General features: G+C 50.6%; 10 protein-coding genes across 10 annotated transcripts; 7 read left to right on the top strand and 3 right to left on the bottom strand.

Moving 5' to 3' along the window:
* Positions 1-539: 539 nt before the first annotated feature.
* On the bottom strand, positions 540-3,520 carry I302_101144 (uncharacterized protein; the record flags this gene model as incomplete). The annotated part of the gene is made up of 14 exons (XM_019191150.1): positions 540-800; positions 868-1,068; positions 1,119-1,279; positions 1,365-1,563; positions 1,615-1,641; positions 1,686-1,832; positions 1,879-2,021; positions 2,075-2,304; positions 2,372-2,718; positions 2,772-2,899; positions 2,964-2,996; positions 3,044-3,080; positions 3,159-3,380; positions 3,440-3,520. The coding sequence occupies 14 exons, from the start codon at positions 3,518-3,520 to the stop codon at positions 540-542; spliced, it is 2,217 nt and encodes a 738-aa protein (XP_019047898.1).
* Positions 3,521-4,031: 511 nt separating this feature from the next.
* On the top strand, positions 4,032-5,388 carry I302_101143 (uncharacterized protein; the record flags this gene model as incomplete). Its single annotated transcript, XM_019191149.1, has 7 exons — positions 4,032-4,270; positions 4,326-4,398; positions 4,470-4,522; positions 4,599-4,845; positions 4,938-4,986; positions 5,058-5,179; positions 5,239-5,388. The coding sequence occupies 7 exons, from the start codon at positions 4,032-4,034 to the stop codon at positions 5,386-5,388; spliced, it is 933 nt and encodes a 310-aa protein (XP_019047897.1).
* Positions 5,389-5,644: 256 nt separating this feature from the next.
* Positions 5,645-6,940, top strand: I302_101142 (uncharacterized protein; the record flags this gene model as incomplete). Its single annotated transcript, XM_019191148.1, has 5 exons — positions 5,645-5,730; positions 5,786-5,845; positions 5,897-6,022; positions 6,130-6,403; positions 6,548-6,940. The coding sequence occupies 5 exons, from the start codon at positions 5,645-5,647 to the stop codon at positions 6,938-6,940; spliced, it is 939 nt and encodes a 312-aa protein (XP_019047896.1).
* A 306-nt stretch (positions 6,941-7,246) lies between these two features.
* Positions 7,247-7,969, top strand: I302_101141 (uncharacterized protein; the record flags this gene model as incomplete). The annotated part of the gene is made up of 1 exon (XM_019191147.1): positions 7,247-7,969. One exon carries the CDS (start codon positions 7,247-7,249, stop codon positions 7,967-7,969), a length of 723 nt encoding a protein of 240 aa, XP_019047895.1.
* Positions 7,970-8,657: 688 nt separating this feature from the next.
* I302_101140 (uncharacterized protein) lies at positions 8,658-9,333 on the top strand (the record flags this gene model as incomplete). The annotated part of the gene is made up of 2 exons (XM_065869225.1): positions 8,658-8,711; positions 8,761-9,333. The coding sequence occupies 2 exons, from the start codon at positions 8,658-8,660 to the stop codon at positions 9,331-9,333; spliced, it is 627 nt and encodes a 208-aa protein (XP_065725297.1).
* Positions 9,334-9,409: 76 nt separating this feature from the next.
* Positions 9,410-13,723, top strand: I302_101139 (uncharacterized protein; the record flags this gene model as incomplete). Its single annotated transcript, XM_065869224.1, has 8 exons — positions 9,410-9,621; positions 9,686-12,261; positions 12,425-12,835; positions 12,877-12,939; positions 12,988-13,047; positions 13,167-13,403; positions 13,453-13,593; positions 13,641-13,723. 8 exons carry the CDS (start codon positions 9,410-9,412, stop codon positions 13,721-13,723), a joined length of 3,783 nt encoding a protein of 1,260 aa, XP_065725296.1.
* Positions 13,724-14,343: 620 nt separating this feature from the next.
* On the top strand, positions 14,344-15,309 carry I302_101138 (uncharacterized protein; the record flags this gene model as incomplete). Its single annotated transcript, XM_019191145.1, has 1 exon — positions 14,344-15,309. The coding sequence occupies one exon, from the start codon at positions 14,344-14,346 to the stop codon at positions 15,307-15,309; it is 966 nt and encodes a 321-aa protein (XP_019047893.1).
* A 289-nt stretch (positions 15,310-15,598) lies between these two features.
* I302_101137 (uncharacterized protein) lies at positions 15,599-16,834 on the top strand (the record flags this gene model as incomplete). The annotated part of the gene is made up of 1 exon (XM_019191144.1): positions 15,599-16,834. One exon carries the CDS (start codon positions 15,599-15,601, stop codon positions 16,832-16,834), a length of 1,236 nt encoding a protein of 411 aa, XP_019047892.1.
* Positions 16,835-17,006: 172 nt separating this feature from the next.
* Positions 17,007-18,145, bottom strand: I302_101136 (uncharacterized protein; the record flags this gene model as incomplete). The annotated part of the gene is made up of 3 exons (XM_065869223.1): positions 17,007-17,417; positions 17,482-17,778; positions 17,828-18,145. The coding sequence occupies 3 exons, from the start codon at positions 18,143-18,145 to the stop codon at positions 17,007-17,009; spliced, it is 1,026 nt and encodes a 341-aa protein (XP_065725295.1).
* Positions 18,146-18,222: 77 nt separating this feature from the next.
* Positions 18,223-18,936, bottom strand: I302_101135 (uncharacterized protein; the record flags this gene model as incomplete). The annotated part of the gene is made up of 3 exons (XM_019191143.2): positions 18,223-18,451; positions 18,501-18,674; positions 18,716-18,936. 3 exons carry the CDS (start codon positions 18,934-18,936, stop codon positions 18,223-18,225), a joined length of 624 nt encoding a protein of 207 aa, XP_019047891.2.
* Positions 18,937-19,132: the final 196 nt, after the last annotated feature.

Genomic DNA, 19,132 nt, shown 5'->3' with positions numbered 1-19,132 from the left:
AAAGGATGCATGGATGGTACTATGGTGGGAAGGCGTAGGTTGGATGGTTGGACAGTTCCCACGCTATTGCCGTTGATGACGCTTGCTACTGCAACATTCCTCATTCCACCGATAACACTCATCCATCAACGTAACACGTTCATCCTTTCTTCCCTGAGTAAACATAAAAGATATACCCTTACGTTAGGCCTTCTGGCTTCCCTCCCCTCTTCCCCCCCTCGGCCGCCATTGTCGTTACGTGACTCCACCCAGTCTACCAGTTATCTTTTACCGCATTGAGGAACATCCGGGGTATTCCCGATGTCGACTCTTTCCGATATACATACAGCAACACAGCAACACATGCTTAATCCATTGAAAACGCATAATCCGCATTCAGCCGTAAGCCATACAAATAGGCACAACATCCACATACACGGAATGCGGCACTTTACATGATCAATTCGCCAGATACCGCAGATCTTCTTGTATACGTACAGTCACCAGAGACATCTTTCATACGGGTACTACCGATTGATCCTCTGCTCATGACCTATGCCCTATTCCACACCTAGAACCTTCTTGGCCTCCTCGATATCCTTGATTGGTAATCCACAGGTACCGTTCTCACATATGCGCAGCGATACTTCGTTAATCATACCTTGAATGAGCGATTTAATCACGTCGTTCTCCTCGGCGAGCGCCTTGGGTGGATGCGACGGGTCAATATGGATGATTACTTGATACGGAGCATAGATGGTGTGTACGAGATTGAGGTATCGTCGGGTTAAAGGGTCACTTGGCGAGCCGATGATTATTACCTGGTACATGAGCAGTCAGTATAATGTCCGTCAGAGCAACCTGAGTGAGCATAATCGTATGACTCACCTCCCGATATCCCCATTCCAAATCCATCAACCCACACGCACTGTACCCAAAAGCCCTGGGCATCTGCTTCAATTCCTCTCCAATGGACAGATACGTCACTTCTGCCTTTTTCTCATACTTCTCATACTCATTACTCGCGATGAGCGATAATCTCGACAGGTTATGCAGTGATACAGACATTGCAGATGGTTCAGCGTTGTCCTAAAACACCACTCAGCAAATAACCTTGTCGAATTCAAATGCTCACTCACTTGAGCATCCTTCATCCTCACCAAAACATGCTCATCAGGAGCACTAGCAAAGTATCCACCTCCCTGCTCATCCCAAAACAGTTCGTCCTGTCGAAGTTGCAGCTCTATGGCCCACAAGGCGTGTTGTTCCTTCCCACTTGCTTCGTAGAGGTCGAGCAGGCCTATAGGAAACGTCGCGCTGTGTCAGCCGTGCTATCTCCTCTGTTGGGTATGCTCTATCTCCTCTTGATGTCACAGGTAACTAACCCCGTATCATAAACGCATAGTCGTCCGTCTGACCACCTGGCCCTTTCCCTTCTCTCCAGCTTCTAGCTAATTCCCTTTTGTGCTCATCCCACATACGTTCCCTGATGAACGAAACGATCTTTTCAGCTGCGGCGAGGCATTGCTCTTTTACGGGATAGGTATCAGGTAGCTTGGTCGCTGCTTGAGCGAGTGCCGAGAGCTATGATTGGTTATCAGATAGAGGTCACCACTACGAAAAGCTTTTACTCACCATTAGACCATTCCACGATGTCAAGATCTGGTCCGAGTCAGCTCGAACCCACGATCTCTGAAGTAGCTCACCTTGTCATCCAGTCCCGGTCGTTCCCTCTTGTCCCTCCTCTCTTTCAGCTTGACCATCGAGTTCTTGATGATCCCTCTCACTTGGTCATCTGTCTTATCGAATTTTGCAGCCACCTCGGCGTACTCTTTCGCTTGGTACAGGATGTTCTGTATTGACATCAGCCTTGCTGTATACACGCTACACCACACTCACCTTCCCGGTCATCTCCCCATGCATATCATGCTGCATATCTACATTTCCGCCTTCCTTCACGCCAAAGAGATAGCCCACTACCTCTGCGTCCTCCCCCAGCACCTCGTCTAGCTCCTTCTTGTCCCAAATATAGAATGCTCCTTCTGCAGCCCACTTCATCAGCTGGATCGACACCGAGTCAAGCGCATCAACGTACCAGACTTCTTCCCCTTCTCATTCGCCGAATCAGCATCCTCAGCCGACCAAAATCCACCTTCTGGCGATTGCAGGTCCCTCAGGGTGTATTCTAGTATATCACTTGCCAAGTCGAAGCATACTTTCCGGTCGTCTTGTAGTGATTGACAATGATCGTCATCCTCCTCTTCGGACGAGTTGGAGAGCAATGCGAAATCCAGTGCTCCCGTTATCAATTGAGCTTGGTCGTACCTATATTCCAGGCGAGATGAGTCATCAGTATACACCATATCCTGCTCGAACCGAGGCAAAAACCCACAGCATCTTTTCAAAATGGGGTACGATCCACCTCTCATCGACGCTGTACCTGGCTACCCCACCCCCGACCCAATCGTGTATCCCTCCTCTCCATATTCCCCTGATCATCTTCATGCCCATCTCCCTGCATTTGTCCCTATCAATCTGCTCTGAGATCTCGTATGAAGCCAATCTAGCCAGCGGCTCAAGGGTCATCGAACAAGAGGGAAACTTCGGTCCATTGGATCTAGAACCACCGCCTGAGAACCCCCCATACCTCGTATCATGCAGGCGAAGTAGCTGGGTGTAGATCTTGGTGGGTGGGGAAGACGACAGGATGGAAGTAAGGCTTTCCGCCACGTTTGACGACTATGCTTTTGGTTAGTACGATGCTTGTGCGCCGGAGTAGCCTGCTCACTCACCCCGCTCATCTCTTTCAGCTGTTCGACCGCCCCTTGGCCCATAGCTTCGCACTGCTCTCTATCCTCGTCCCATAGTTCTGCGATGCGAAGTAACAGCGCCTTGAATCGGCCTTTGGGGAAGTATGTTCCTAGTGAAGGGGGATTGTCATCGGTCACATTCACACTATATGGCAGAAGCTTGGGATTACTCACCCGCAAAGAATGGCTCGAGATTGGGTGTCATGACTATATGATATTGTCAGCTCAGCCCATAAGAAGTACAGGTAGCTCACAGATTGACATTGGCCAACCACCACCTCCTGAGGTTGCCTAGATCGTCGATCAGCTATAGGCTCTCCTTATCCCTCCTTCATTCCCCTTGATCCCTTAACTCTCCTTAGCACCCACCTGCAGATACGTCATATACACCCTATCCACATCCGGTCTCTCCTCCCTATCCACCTTGACATTCACAAAATACCTATTCATAATCTCCGCTACATCCGGATCTTCGAACGACTCGTGCGCTAAGACATGACACCAGTGACATGCAGAGTATCCCGACGAGAGGAAGATGGGTTTATCGAGTTGTTTGGCCAGTGATATCGTCGATGGGGTGAATTCTTGCCACTGTAGTCCATTATCAGTTGAGTGTGCTACAAGGAGAGATGCGAGAGAGAAAGACCCACCGCAACTGGATTATCTTTATGCTGAAGCAGATAAGGCGATTTGCTCTTGGCTAGCACGTTTGTGAGCGTTTCAGTCGACATCTTGCGTATGCACCTTGACTTGAGACCTGCTCCGAGTGCTGTGTAGCGAGCTAAGAGCATGAGAAGCTACATCTGAGAGATTACAATGAAGTGTGGTATGAACAGTAGATTTGAGATACCAAAAACTCCTCGACGTCATCATGATCATCGTCGTCATCGTGATGGACCTCCACCCATACATCAACCCATTCTGCTCCTCTTTGTTCCCTTGTCAATTGTTCCTAGAAGGCTGGCAAAGTTACTCAGCCTTCTGGAATCTACATGAAAAAAGCAACACCATACTGTAATCATCACAGATCTACAAGGTAATCTCGTTATACCCAACGATGACCGCTCCCCGCTGCTTCGCTGGCCGGCGTCCGGACATCTTGTTTCTATAGAAAGAACTCGCCTGATATCTTGGCTCGTGCATATGACATATATATATATATGGTCGGCTTCATACAGATGCAGCTGCTCTGATATTATTCCCCATTACTATCAGCTAGACCAAGGAGAAAGTGGGAAGACGATGTCCTCTGATCTCAAAGCATCGGTGAACGATATACAGCTTCCTCCCAATAAGACGGCGGTAGTGATCGGAGCTACAACAGGGATAGGAGCCGCGGTAGCTCGTAAGCTCGCTTCTGCGGGCTGTAAGAGGGTTATCATACTGGGAAGGAATCGGGGACGTGCTGAGGTTGTGATTGGGAGGATGAAAGAGCTGTCTGAGGGGAGAATTGATGCAAGTTTTGTGAATGGCGATATCTCGTATGTATCGCTCTCTCTCTTTCCAGGAATAACGACTCAACGTCCCCTTCCTCAGACATGTGAGAGGGATCAAGGATGCTTTCGGAAGTGTACGATCAGCTCTTGGCGAAGATCAAGTGGATTATCTGGTACGTCGCTCTTTCTGCACCCCTTCACAAGGTAGTATCAGACAGACAGCTGGAATGACATATCTCTCCAGGTGATGTGCCAGAATGGGCCTCCGACCGGTACCATCAACCTCAACGAAGATGGGTGAGCTAGATCATATCTTTTTCCTGCGACTTGATACAAGAGACTGAGGGACTGAACACTGGGTTATGAGTGATAGCGAAGGAACAGAGTTCACCGTCCAAGTGACTTCTCGATTCTTCCTTGCGTGTTTATTCGCTGTCCACCAGATAATGATGTCTCAAACGGGCAAGGTCATGTTCATTGCCAATCCTGGGTTGTCTTATGATCCATTGGATGTGGACGATCTGAGCTTGAAGCGGGTCGCCGAGAAGGGGAGATACAGACCTTTGCTCACTATGGATCAATCCATGAGGGATAGTACGGTGCTGGATAGTGTGATCCTGGTATGTTGTCGAGATTGCACATCCTTGTCTGTTCTATAATGAGTACGGAGTACGTTGCTGAATGAACCTAAACGTTCATGTATGACATTCAGGAACTCAACGATCGTTTCCCTCAGTATTCCTTCTATCATGTTCATCCAGGTGATTGGCACCTCTCTCTAGTTGCTACGAATAATCCAACTGATCTTTTATATCCGCTTGACACTTTATAGGCCTAGTCAACACTGAACTCTTCGACATACACACGTTCCCCTTCCCATTGAGCTATATCGCCGGACTTGGGCTGATGATTATGGGCACGACTCCTGATGAATTCGCCAATGTCCCTATGAAGGTGGGTCGATAACATCTGCCCCACCCGTGATCGACCTCGCTGACCTTGAAAGGAGATAGATCTTGACGAATTCTGAGCAGTTTGGCGATGGAGATGGTAAATTCTGGAATCACAAGTTACAACCCAAACCTCCTGGTGGGTGGGCGTCGAACCAAGCGAATCGGAAGAAACTGTGGGACAAACTGTTGGAGATGGTTGGTGAATCATAGTTTGGACCATGCATGGATCTTACGCTATGACAGATAAGGGTAGTAGCACATGCACATGCACATGCACATGCACATGCACATGCACAATGGGGGGCAGATCCCATGGTTACCATCATCAAACATCCACACAGAGACACACAACTTAGGGTTCTTGAACATGACTTTTCATTTAACCATCATTCATCCTCTTGTCTCTTTACCCATCAGATATCCTTGAGAAGCTTCAGCTAAATCCTTATAATCGTATACGACCACCATGAAACTCTGGCCATACCTCGAGAATCTTCGTACTGCCCGAGCGCACGTTAATGCGGGGACAGACCATAGATCAAGAGCTGTTCCGTGGGTCCAACCTATCCTCCCAAAGCCATGCTGATGTCTTCCGTAGTAATCATAGCATCCCCCTAAACCCAGATGACTGGCTGATTGATCTCAGACCAGGAGCCAAATATGACGAGTGAGTGGTTGCCAGGAGATAGCAGCAGTCGGCTGATGGAGGACGATATAGCAAACCCGACGTCAGGATGTATCTCCGACTCCTTGGTAGAGCGTCGATGCCTCATCTCAGACATGAACGAGATCAGATTGAAGCGGGCCGGAGCTACCTCGCAGAGGAGATGAAGGAGGAGAGGGGGTGAGTGTCGTGACGACTGTCTACCAAAGCTTCTGGACGTTGGAGATACTGCTCTCCGCTTGGTATGATACATCGCTCGAGAGAATGCTCACCCACCGACTCACCAGAGTCTTCGTCCTCCCCTCTGATCTTGCCTCCGCACCTCACAACGCCCTCAACAACCCCTACTACCTGTCGTCCTCTCCTACCCAGCTCCAATGGACCCAGCTCGACTCGAGAGGATGGTGGTATTTTGCTTCGCTGACTCCTGTCATGATGCGAGCGAGATGCTTCATGGATAAACAAGGTGGTAGACCCGGTGAGAAGTTCGTCATGACGAGGATGACCAATGTTACGAACTTCAAGGAGAAGAACCCGGGATTAAAGTTTGAATATGTCAAGGTGGGTTTTGTAGTTCTCTAGGAGACTCTAGCTCAAGGCATTCCTCTCCTCTTCACCATGTCTCGCCTGATCCTGCTCCTTCATATCCTGGCAGCTCGTCGCCGACTCCGCGATCCCTGCTAATTCCTTACGCTCCCACTGCAGACCAACATCCGAGCCCCCCTCCTCCCCGGCGTCACACCCCCTCCACCAGGAACAGACCGCTTCACCCTCCTCATCTCTCAGCTGTACCGGACCAACATCCACCCAGCACTGCGATACCACTTCCTCTGCGTGGCAGACATCGAGGAAATCGAAGAGCACATGGACGCGATGCTGGACATGTACAACTTCTACGACGCCCCTTCCATCTGGTCCGATGGAGGTAGACCAGGAGTCATCATGCGTGGGTGGTATCCCCAAGCTTTGGAGCCTAATGAAGGTTGGGAGGCGGTAGATAAAAATAGGATCGTGTTTCTGGACGGCTGGAGTGAGGAGCAACGAGAGGCTAGAGCGAAGGAGATTGAGAGGGTTAGGAAGTATAACCTTGACGATTAGCGGGGAAGTGGGATGATCCTCTTGAGAGCGTTCATCGAGAGGTTGTCTTGAACAAGAGCAAAGGTGGTAACAGATGCTTCGATATTCTATGTATCATAACCAATCACTGTGTATTATATCATTCATATGCAAACCCATGTGAAGAGACGATGTTTCACGCTCAGGTGTAAACAAAAGTGACGTCACTGGCGTACCTACCCTTGGCTGTTTTTGGGTTGATCCTATACTTTGTAGAGAACATTACTTGTGCTATTCAACATCAGCGATACAAGAAAGATCCAACGACCACATACATACACACCCAACATGCCTCTGTTCAATAGCCGTAGGGAGACTCCCTCCGCCCCCCTCACACGTCAACCCATCGATCTTCAGCGATTACTAGCGGTGTACGATGATTATCCCAATGTCCTCCGCGATCTCGAGTCCACCAGCCTTCGATTAGAAGAAGCCGAAGAGTCCGCTCGAGTGGCTTACTCCAAACGCGACGATGCGGAGAAAGATCTGCTAGATGAGCGCAAGGGGCGGAAAGCCGATAACGACAGGGCTGCTTCGGAGAAGGAAAAAACAGCTAGGGAAGCTAAGAAGGACAAGGCGGATGCTGAAAAGGCGAGGGAGGAGAAAGTGAGGAATGAGCTTAATCCCAAGATCAAGGATCTCGAAACGAGGCTCAAGAGCGTGACCGATGAGAGAAATAGACTGGACAGAGAGTTGACAGAGAAGAAGAAGCAGATGGAGCTGTGGATCACAAATCTTGAGAAACTGAGCATAGAAAGGAAGAGCGGGTATGAGAAGGAACGGAAAGCTGTGGAGGAACGATGGGCCAGTGAGGAGAAGACGAGGAAATTGGACGAAGATATCTTGACCGGGTTGAAAAAAGCTTTGACACCTTCCGAAGTCAACGAGGAGACCAAGGTCAATGGGGAGAAGGAGAAGGAGAAGGAGAAGGAGAAGGTCGAGAGTGAGAGCGAGCCTAAAAAGGTTGAGGGGAGGAAGAGAAATTATGATTTAGACAATGATGGGTTCTGATCCTGTGAGTAAATTTGCATTTTCCCATCAAGATATATGGCTGATTCAACCTTCCTTTCCAATAGATCGCTGAATGTGTGTTGTAACTATGCAGAAGATACCGCTTGTGGACGTTTGGTTTGAGATTTTAGTGTCTATAGCTTCTTGAGACTCCCTCGAGCCCGTGCCGAGGTCTATGGCAATCCCCGTCTTTGAGCGAGAATGCATGTAGGGTTATGGTCGATGCCGATCATGCCGAGATGTCTAAAACCGCTCCATGGGATGGATTTCGCTTGGACCAGAGCTGTTCAAAGTCTTTCAGTCTGTTTAAACTTCTCCTTGAGCAGCGTCCCAGTCTGCCATCGGTCCACACTCCTCAACGGAGCCTGTACGTGACGCTTGCCAGTGTCTGGCATAATTTAGATGCTACTGCTCCCACCTCTTGTCCTCCTTCATCCACTCATCCTGCCCTACCCTTACCTATGCATCCGTAACCACTTACGTCACAACCCCCAACCCCCACCCTGAGTTCCAGACCTGACCTCAGGTTACAAACCCTTCCTTTCCGTTTTGTGTCGTTTATGCTAGATTTGGCGATTCCAGTACGACGACACCGCGAGTAGGACATGTACGAATAATTTTGTTTTTCTCTATACGTTTTCTGCTTTTTTCAAGAAAATATCCACACTCCCAAAGTATAGACGCGACCATGGGGCTGAACCTCCCCGATGCATCCCCTCAAGCTTCGGTCTCGTTTCTCGAGGTAAGTGAGCTCGCGCATTTAGCTTGATTGCCCGCTGACTCTCCACCAGACCTACCCCTTCCCCGCGTTCATCGTCAACACTCCACACGCTCATGCAGGTCCCTCACAAAGTCGTATAGGATGGAAGAATGTCAAGTGGGCGGAGTGGAGTGAGGGTCAGACGCTGGATGCGCTTCTCGAGCCAGAATCACTAGAAGCGTTCGAAGGATGGGTGGTGACTGGGGAGAACGACACGGTGTTCCCCCTCAATGCGAAGGGCAAACAGCTCAACCTCGTCAAGACCGTCGCACCCGGTGAAGACCAATCCAACTCGTTCTGCGTGATCACCTCCATACCAACAGACTTCAAGATAGCCCCTATATCCTCACCAATCCAGTCCACACCCATCGTCGCCCCTGAACCACACCCCGAACCCACTCACCTTTCCCTAGATAGTACCTCCAAAACCCCACCTCCTGCTCCTCTGAGCTGTACGTCGCTTCTGGCCCGCACTGACTGGTCGAAAACACGCCTTGGACCCAGAGACAAATGGTCGCCTGTGATAGAAATGATGATAGAAGTGGTACTGAGATCTCCTACGCAAGATGCGTTATGGCTGGGTGAAGACTTCCAGATGCTCTAGTGAGTTGATGTATACCAGATCATCGCTAACCCTCCCCAGCAACGACAACTACGCGCAGATAGTGGACCACCCGCACATGTGGGGTAGATCAGCCAAAGTCAAAGAAGCCTGGGGACCGGTCTGGGATGGGGTGTCGCATCTCATCGATAGGTGCTTGACTGCGGGAGAGCCATGTTATAGAGAAGACGATTTATTGCTGTATAGACGAGGACCAAAGGGCTACTGGGTGGAGAAGTATCATACTTGGAGTTTCATACCTCTGTTTGACGAGGAGGGCAAGCCTCTAGGGTGAGTTTGCCCCCCCCCCCCTCACACCCTCATATCCACGACCCTGTCTAACCCCACTGCCCAGCCTGTTCAACCCCACTCGAGACACCACAGCATCTGTTCTAGCCCGGCGAAGACAAGAAACCATGCGAGATCTGTCCGAACAACTGCTCACCGCTAGAACCGCCACGGATTTCTTCGGAGGAATCGTCGAAGTGCTCGAGCAAAACTCCAAGGACGTACCCTTCCTTATGTGCTACAGCGTCGAAGATAGTTCCGAATCACACCATGTCAAGCTGCACCTCGAATCGTCAATAGGTGTTCCAGAAGATCACCAAGCTGCGCCTTCCGACTTGGAATTGCCCCTCCCCGCCGACCGCTTCTCCCGTGCGGCCTTTGGAATCAAAGGGAACCAGCTATCCTCCCCAACTCTCTCTGCTATCTCAGCGTTGTCATCCGGAGGTGGCGGTCGTATACGGTTCAGCTACGAGACACAGTCTTGGCCAATCGCCCAGGCCATCTCCACGCGTCAAGCTGTCGTAGTCGACGACTGTACCGAACTGATCAAAGGGTTCCCCCTGCGTCAATGGGAGGCATTGCCCCATTCAGCCATCATCGTACCCATCTCCAGTGAGACCTCAGTGGAAACCCCTCAAGCGGTCATCATCATCGGACTGAACATTGCCTCCCCGCTCGACTCGATCTACGAAGACTGGATCCACGTGTTGAGGGCACACCTCACTACGTCTTTGGGTACTGTTCGTGCAGCTGAAGCAGAGCATCAGAGACAGCTAGAAAGAGACAGGATGGAGAGAGCCAAGACTGCCTGGTTCCAAGGTGCAGCTCATGATCTGCGATCTCCGTTGACTCTAGTGGCTGGACCTCTTGACGATGTGCTTCGTACGACCCTTGCCTCGGATCAAAGAACAGCGTTATCGTTAGCCCAGCGTAACCTAGCCCGAGTCCAGCGACTCGTCAACGCTCTGCTCGATTTCTCGCGTATAGAAGCGGGCAAGCTTACAGGTCGATTCTTGCCGCTTGACCTCGGCACTTTTGTCAAAGACCTCGCTTCAATGTTCAGACCAGCAGTCGAAAGGAGGAAAATCAAGTATTACATCAACATCGAACCGCACGAGGGGATGGTATTTGTCGATCCAACTCTGCTGGAAACGGTAGTGACGAATCTGATCAGTAACGCGTTGAAGTACACCGAGAAAGGACTCATCACTATCAAGTTGACCTACTACCCTCACCACGCCGACATCGCCATCACAGACACCGGTATCGGTATCCCCGCTGCAGAGCTGTCCGCTGTTACAGACCGATTCCATCGAGCGACCACCGCTCTCTCTCGAGGGACAGAAGGTACAGGTATCGGTTTAGCCCTTTCCAAAGAGATTGTCCGACTTCACGGTGGGGATCTCCTGATCACCAGTCAGACCGCCGAGGAAAGTGGTGGCTCACATGGCTCCACCTTTACCGCCAGGATCCCACTCATCGAACGTGATGTGGTGCAGGACCACGCAGTGCGAAACGACTTTGGTGCTTATGGTAAAGCGGTGGTGGAAGAAGCGATGCACTGGATCCTACCGAGCGATGCGGATTCCGAATCCACCTGGTCAGATCACAATGATTCGGTGTCCTCTCGTGCCGAAGGGTTTCTATTCGACCGTAACGATGTGTTGCTGCTGGTCGACGACAATACCGATATGCGACATTACGTCAAAAACATCTTTGCGCCGTACTGCAGAGTCATCGAAGCGGCCAACGGTAAACAAGCTTTCGAACTGGCCAGGAAAACCCCTCCCCATCTCATTCTCTCCGATCTAATGATGCCTGTGATGAATGGTCAGGAATTGCTGGCGGCGATAAGGGCCGAATCTGCCACCAGGATGGTCCCCATGGTTCTGCTTAGTGCCGCTACCGACGACGAGCTCCGACTGGCCGCTTTTGTCGAAGGTGCCGAAGACTTCATGCTGAAACCGTTCAAGCCTAGAGAACTGCTCGCTCGTGTCCACCTTCACATGCAGATTGGGAAGAAACGTGCTCACTTGGAATCGCTCTACGCTCAGCGTCAACAAGAACTAGACGTGATATTGGACTACTGCCCATCAGGTATTGTCCGTGCCGACGCTGATGGCAAGATCATCTACGGCAATGATACGTACAGGACGTATACTGGCATCCCTCACAATGTGGACCTCAACAACTGGGCAGACTACGTCGACGATAGTATACGACCTCACCTCGAGGCTAGATGGCATGGAGTGGTCCATGGTGACGAGAGGGAGACAACTGAATCTTGGAAGTGGTCCAACGGGACATCTGTATCCGGTACTTTTATCCGCCTAGACAAGATCGATCCTAGGTTGTCTGGCGTTTTAGGATGCCTGTCCGATGTCAGCTACCAAGAGGAAAAGTTGTTAGAAGCGGAGCGAAGGCGAATCGAAGCGGAAGAGTCCAAGCAGCAACAAGAGCTATTGGTAGATCTCACCTCGCACGAGATACGTACCCCTGTATCTGCGATTCTCCAATGTTCGTCGCTGGTGAAGGAGAATCTTACGGCGTTGCAGGGGCAGCTGCGCAGAGTAGGAGACAACGGATTCAAAGCGACGCCACAGCTGCTAGCGGAGATTGATGAGGATTTGGAGGCGTTAGACAGTGAGTATTGCGTACTTGGATTAAGCTGACTCTGTCAGGTATACACCAGTGTGGTTTGGTACAAGAGAGAATAGCAAATGATGTGTTATCGCTCGCCCGAATACAACTGGATATGCTGTCATTGCACGACTTCGAGTCGGACCTGAAGACAGAGGCGAAAAAGGTGAGTCAAGACCTCTTGAGCCTGTTGCTAACGACCAGATCGTCTCTGTGTTCGCATCCGAGGCCAAGATGAAACGGATCCAGCTGGTCCTCGAGTTTGGCGAAAACATCGATCGCGCAGGCATCACATCCATCAAAACGGACCACGTACGATTACATCAAGTCGTCACCAACCTTATTTCCAATGCTATACGATTTACCGCATCGAGTAAGACTAGAGTCATCACTGTAAAATACGAGATCGGCTTTGCACCTCCTGCAGACACCACTTGTGCTCCGCCTTCAGCTGAAGAAACTGTGGTGACCCTGCCCGTGAAGGAGGATACGAAAGTCTGGCTGTTTGTGGCGATAAAAGATACTGGTCCTGGCTTAGGCCCCACTGAACAAGCAGGACTGTTCCAGCGGTTCTCTCGTGAGTTACAATGATATTGGACGTAGCTGATCTTCGTGTAGAGGGGAACAAGATGGTGCATACCAAGTTTGGTGGGAGCGGATTAGGCCTGTTCATCTGTAAACGTGAGTGGGCGTTTTCAGGCTTGAACTAGGCTGACATGACCCTTCTAGGAATATCCGAGCTCCTCGGCGGTCGTATCGAACTAGAAAGTCAGCTGGGAGTGGGAAGTGGTGAGTAACACCTTGACAAAACGTCGCTGACACCGCAGTCTTCCGCTTCTTCATCGAGACTCGCACTGGTAAACCATCAAAAACCCTTGAAGATGCTGTGTCTACGCTCAAATTAACAGCTCCCGCTCCGACGCTATCGTACAGTCCCGTCAAATCAGTCACACCTGGTCAGATCAGCATACACTTTTTGATAGTCGAGGACAACATCATCAATCAGACTGTGCTCAAGCGGCAGATCGTAAAAGCTGGGTTTACCTGCGACGTAGCGAACAACGGACAGGAAGCGTTAGACTATATACATGATCCAACGGGGAAGCGAGTGTACGACGTGATCCTGATGGACTTGGAGATGCCTGGTGGGTGGAAGTGAGTCACAGGCAAGACCTACGCTGACATCGCTCTCAGTCATGGACGGCCTCACCGCGATCAAGCATATACGGAAGGCTGAGGCCGAAGGTACCCTCAGACCACAGCTTGTCATCGCACTCACAGGAAATGCGAGACAGGGGCAGATAGATCAAGCTCTAGCAGCGGGAATGGACGATGGTGAGTGAACATACCCAGAATTATCCACATCGCTGACACCTCCCCAGTCGTCATCAAACCGTACAAGCTGCTTGACCTCATCGCTAAGGTCCAGAGCAGGTTGAAGACGTTAGCAAACGGCACGCCTTGAGCCTATACCCATGATATATCACTAGAATTCCACTAGAAGCTATTGTACTATACAGTCGGACTATGTACATCACCCCCTGTAGCTGTTATGCATATGTATCATGCGAAGAACATCATAAACAACCGCGTCTCAGGGATGTGCCGATCATGGTGACAACAACGTTTAAGGTTGTATTGAGATTCAGGCACACGAAGAGCTGTCCGATGGGTCGTGGACGATCCGGTGAACCGGTGCATAACCTACATATGGCTCCAATGCATGCTTAGTTACCGAGAACATACCTTGCTGGAATGACAAAGCATAACAAACTTAGATGGCGCCATTGCTAATGAGATATCGCCCCGAGGCGTTGGAGCAGATCGCTTTGTTCAATCTCACATTCCATTTGTTTACTCCATTCTCTTTGTTTATTCTGTTGATGTCCTGCTGATGGAGCGTATCTATGCATCGATTCAAGGTATATAAAGCTGTCAGAATGCACCTCCGCCCCCGCTTCTTCACCCAATCAATCCCTATTCAACACAACAACGTCCAACTCGGTGGGGTCTACCACTTACATTCATTTGTGAGTTGACTTTCCCCCGACACCGTATGCTTGTACTGACACACACCCTAGAACAATGCTCGTCAACATCCCCATCCTCTCAGCCCTCCTCGCCCTAGGCGCCGCCGCTCCCTCTCTCGCCGGACCCGCTCCTAGATGCTCCACCAACGCTGAATGCCTCAAGCGAGGTCTCCCCCTTCGTGCTCCCAGTAAACGAGCCATTTACAACACCGCTCTCCGAACCCGACAAGCTAATTACGTGCCCAACACCTTCGCATTCACCGGTGCAGTCAATACTTTCACCGCTCCATCCGATGGTGATTACTTCTTCACCGTTCAAGCCGGATCTGGAGGTACATCCGACGCGGCAGAGTACACATCCTATGGAGGTTCCGCCGCTCAAGTGAACTCTACCATCTTCCTCACCCGAAACACCGTTCTGAACATCGTTGTGGGTGGACAAGCGGGCACAGCCGCATCTAGTTTTGGTGCCGGTGGTGGTGGTGGTTCCTTCGTCTACACCACCGACGACTCTTTGCTCATCGCTGCTGGTGGTGGAGGTGGTGCAGAGACGGCGTACCCCAATCCTAACAACGGCAGAGATGCCAATTCGGATTTCAGCACCGACGGAACTGCAGGACAAACTGGAATTGCCGGAGGTACCAACGGAAATGGTGGAAGCAGTAACCTGGCCTATGCAGGAGGTGGTGGTGGTGCAGGTTTCTTCAGCTCTGGTCAAGCCAACTCTGCTGGGTCCGCGGGCAATGGTGGTAGTACCAAGCCAAGCTGGGCTGGTGGTGTCGCCACCAACGGAGCTTCTTCCGCTGGTGGGTTCGGAGGTGGTGGTGGTGGTGGTGGCAACGGTGGTGGTGGTGGTGGTGGGTACTCTGGCGGTGGTGGTGGTGGGGAGTTTAACAATCCTGGTTCTGGAGGTGGAGGATCCAACTATGCGACTCCTGCTGGAGTGGACAGTGTCGTTTCGATCGGTCACACTGGTAACGGTGTCATCATCATCACCCAGCTCAACGAGGCTATCCCTTAGATTCTTTTCTTGATCTCAACTGTAGGTCAATGGACATTTGGTTTTGGGTCGTACATAGTCTCGACATGTATTGGGTTTCTACTTTTCATTTGCTGGAGACGTTGGCGCACCCTCCAAGACCCGGATCCTTGGCGCGAGCTTAGCGCTGTTGAGCATACGGGCCGGTTGCTATCATTACACCGAAATCCGGGTGCGCGTGCAGCACACGATTTTTGTCCATGAGTTCAGATCAGAGCATCTAAAATAGGTAAATCATTACAATCACTTCTGCAAGAGTCAATCACCCACCATGTCGAGTCCAGTCGAATGGATAGAACCCTCTGGTTATCGAGTCGTCCGACTGTCTGAAGAACCCGGCTCGTCCAGTCTCTATTTCAATTTCAACGCGTATACGCCTGAAGGGGACTATGTCGTCATATCCACTCCGAGCGGAATATCCAAGATCCAACTATCTACGTTTAAGTTATCCCAAGTCATCCCCATTCCCGAGCCCTTCTCCTTCCTCTTTGTCGGGAAGAAACACCGTCGCGCATACTACCGTCTCAACGAAGCGAAAACGCTCCACTGGGTGGATCTAGACACCCTCGAGACTCGTTTGATCGGCAAAGAATCCCTCGGCGATATCCAAACTATCAACTGCGATGAGACTTATCTCGCCGGTGTTGAAGTCGATCCAACCTACAAATCAGATATCCTAGACCTGTTCAGCAAGAGAGACCCCAAGACGGATCAATTTGTATACGAAGCGAATTGGCCTGATGGCACCCCCATGACCTACGCCGATGCTAAAGAAGTACGACTCAGTCAGAGGCTGGAAGCTAGAGTTCCGATGGTATTATTCCTCGTCGACGTGGAGACGGGTCAAAGGAAAGACATATACAAAGCTACCGACTGGCTCAATCACCTTCTTTTCTCACCCACCGATCCCAACCTCCTCATGTTCTGTCACGAAGGGCCATGGCACCAAGTCGACAGGCTGTGGACATTGCGACTAGACGAATCGTCGATAGCTCCCCACAAAATCCACGAGAGGAGGATGAACATGGAAATAGCAGGACACGAGTGGTTCAGTCACGATGGGGAGACGATATGGTACGATCTGCAGACGCCTCGAGGGGAGGACTTCTGGGTTGCGGGGTACGAGATCAGGACTGGGAAGCGGACTCATTACCACTTGAATCGGAACGAATGGTCCGTCCACTTCTCATCGTCTACCGACAACTCTCTGTTCTGCGGCGATGGTGGGGACCCCGAAATGGTGGCTCATGCGGAGGATGGGGCGTATCTTTACCTGTTCACACCGAAGAGTATCCCCGATGTCGCTGGGTTGAAGTCACCCGACTCGGCAAACCTCATCGTCCCTGGTTATTTCGAAAGTAAGAAGTTGGTGGACTTGAAGAATAGTGATTATAGGTTGGAACCGAATGCGAATTTTACTCCTGACGGGAAGTACCTAATCTTCAGGAGTAATCTGCATGGCGATCTGCATGTGTATGCGGTGGAAGTGGAGCCGAGGGATAAGTAGTGGTTTACACCTTGTATATGATGCAATTTGTAGAGAGTACTGTACACAGGTTGCATCTCGAAAAATAGAACTTTTACCATTATAACCATAACAAGACTTGTAGATTACCAATAAGAACACCATTAACACCATATATACCCGTGAATCTACAACTATACCCATCACAAAACACCTAAGCAGCTTGACTGGTAGCACCGCCCCTTGCCCTCTCCTCGTTCAAAGCCTTCTGCGCATCACTGACGTAAGACCTGAATCTCCAAGGCTTGATCTTCTTCCTGAACATCTCGTCTAATTCAGCCGAGGTTCTTCTCGAAGTATCCGGAATCAAGAAGAACGAAGCGATGACGAAAGGAGTGGATATACCGGCGAAGAAGAAGGCGGTCTTGAGACCCCAGTTCGCTCCCGTGTTGTTCAACATGTATGGTACGGAGGTGTTGAAAACCAAACCAAGGCAGACACCTCCTGCAGCTGCGATACCCGCCGTCTTGGCTCTAAGTCGGGATGAACCTGTTTCGGCGACATACGCCCAGCCCAGGTTACCAAGAAGGGTTGAACCAAGACGCCAGAAGAGAGAGAATGCGAGCTAAAGTCGGGTACGAAGGTCAGCAAGACTTGATTCTTGGTAGCTGAGGCTCGGCTCAACTCACAACCAGCCTGTTCACAGTGTCCGATCGGTTGGGCATGATACCCAATCCACCGACTACCATACACATGACCCATACTGTCACCGCACCGATGAGGAAAAGCGATCTACGACCGATGAGATCGATCAAACTCGCTTCGACCAAGGTACATACGATAGCCACGAGGGCGAGCAGCAGGGAAAACAAGAATGGGTCTCCGAATCCAGCTTGTTGCGCAAAGTAGGACGAGTAGTTACTGAGGACCGCCAGACCACCGATTTGTTGAACACATGCTGGCCAGAATGCGATGAGGGTACGGAACTAAGGTGAAATCAGCGAGAGTCCGGGTTTACAGGCTTAATGTGCTCACCCCGTTGACCCCGATGAACACTTCTTTGACATTCCTGAGCTCCTGGATGAATCCGTGACTCTCCCCGTCGATCTCGTGTTGATACGACTTCTCCTTTTCAACCGATCGCTTGATGATATTGTAGTGATAGTCCACATCGTACCCTTCAATACCACCGTTTAACCTTTTGATGACCGCTCGTCCCTTGTCGTGCTTGCCGGCAGTAGCACACCAGAAAGGGGACTCAGGGATGCAGATATAAACAATCGCCATTAGACCGAGCATCGCCCATTCAGTGTAGATTGGAGTCAGGTAGTTGTATGGTTGTCTGTCGTTCATTACTTTGAGTGCGAGGGAAGAGCATAATTGACCGATACCATACCTACCTGTCAGCGATGTTCAAGCGTAATTATGACTCACCAAGCAGAGTAGAAGATCAAGAGGAAACCTCTGATCTTGGCTGGAGCTAATTCCGTCATGTACATCCCAGTCATGAACTGGACTGAACCAACACCGAATCCAGAGAACAATTTTGCGCACAGCCATGATCGCCAATCTCGACCGAAACTCTCAAGAGCGACTGCTATGACCAATGATACCCATAGAGTGTAGAAGGCGACCTTACGACCGAACCGATCGGCGATGCTACTGAAGTGTTAGCATAAACTCGTCTCAGAACTCAGTAGGTACCTACAAATGCTGCGTCAACATTCCCACACCTTGACCTGCACTCTGGATACCACCCCACGCAGCTAGGATATCCGCATCGAGCTTTGGTCCACCCGTCTTGGCGTCGATCGCCGTACCATAAGTCTGAATGAACCCCTTGTTCGCGACGATGTTCGAAGTCATCGAGATTTGGAAACCACTGATATCATCAGCTATATCATATGACTCATCAAGACTCACTCGGCAGCAGCAGAGAAAGACGCAAAGATACACATCGCCGCGGCTTTCCAGAACACTCTCCAGGTTTTCTTCCATGGTAGATCCTCAAAGGGAGACTTGGTGATCACATCGTCTACTTCTTTACCATCCGCATCGTAGTGCTCCATATGATCGACGTTTGGCTTCTCGTCCACCGCAGGGACAATCGCGTCGTGGTCAGCTCGATTGATAGCAGTGGCCATGGTGTATGTATAAGAGAGCTTGTGATGAGCCGTGGGGGAGACACGGGAGACCCTTGGGGTCCTCTATATTTATCATTTCATCTCGCCCACCAAAATACGCTAATCGCCAAGCCAACGGTGCAAGATTCGACCGTCATTAGTTCGGCCCGCCAGAACCTTGTGTACTTGGCACCGCTTCGTCGGACTCTTGGTGTAC

Source organism: Kwoniella bestiolae, chromosome 1, assembly GCF_000512585.2.
Source record: "Kwoniella bestiolae CBS 10118 chromosome 1, complete sequence".
NCBI classification, from domain to species: domain Eukaryota; kingdom Fungi; phylum Basidiomycota; class Tremellomycetes; order Tremellales; family Cryptococcaceae; genus Kwoniella; species Kwoniella bestiolae.
This window is presented reverse-complemented; position numbering and strand designations above follow the sequence as displayed.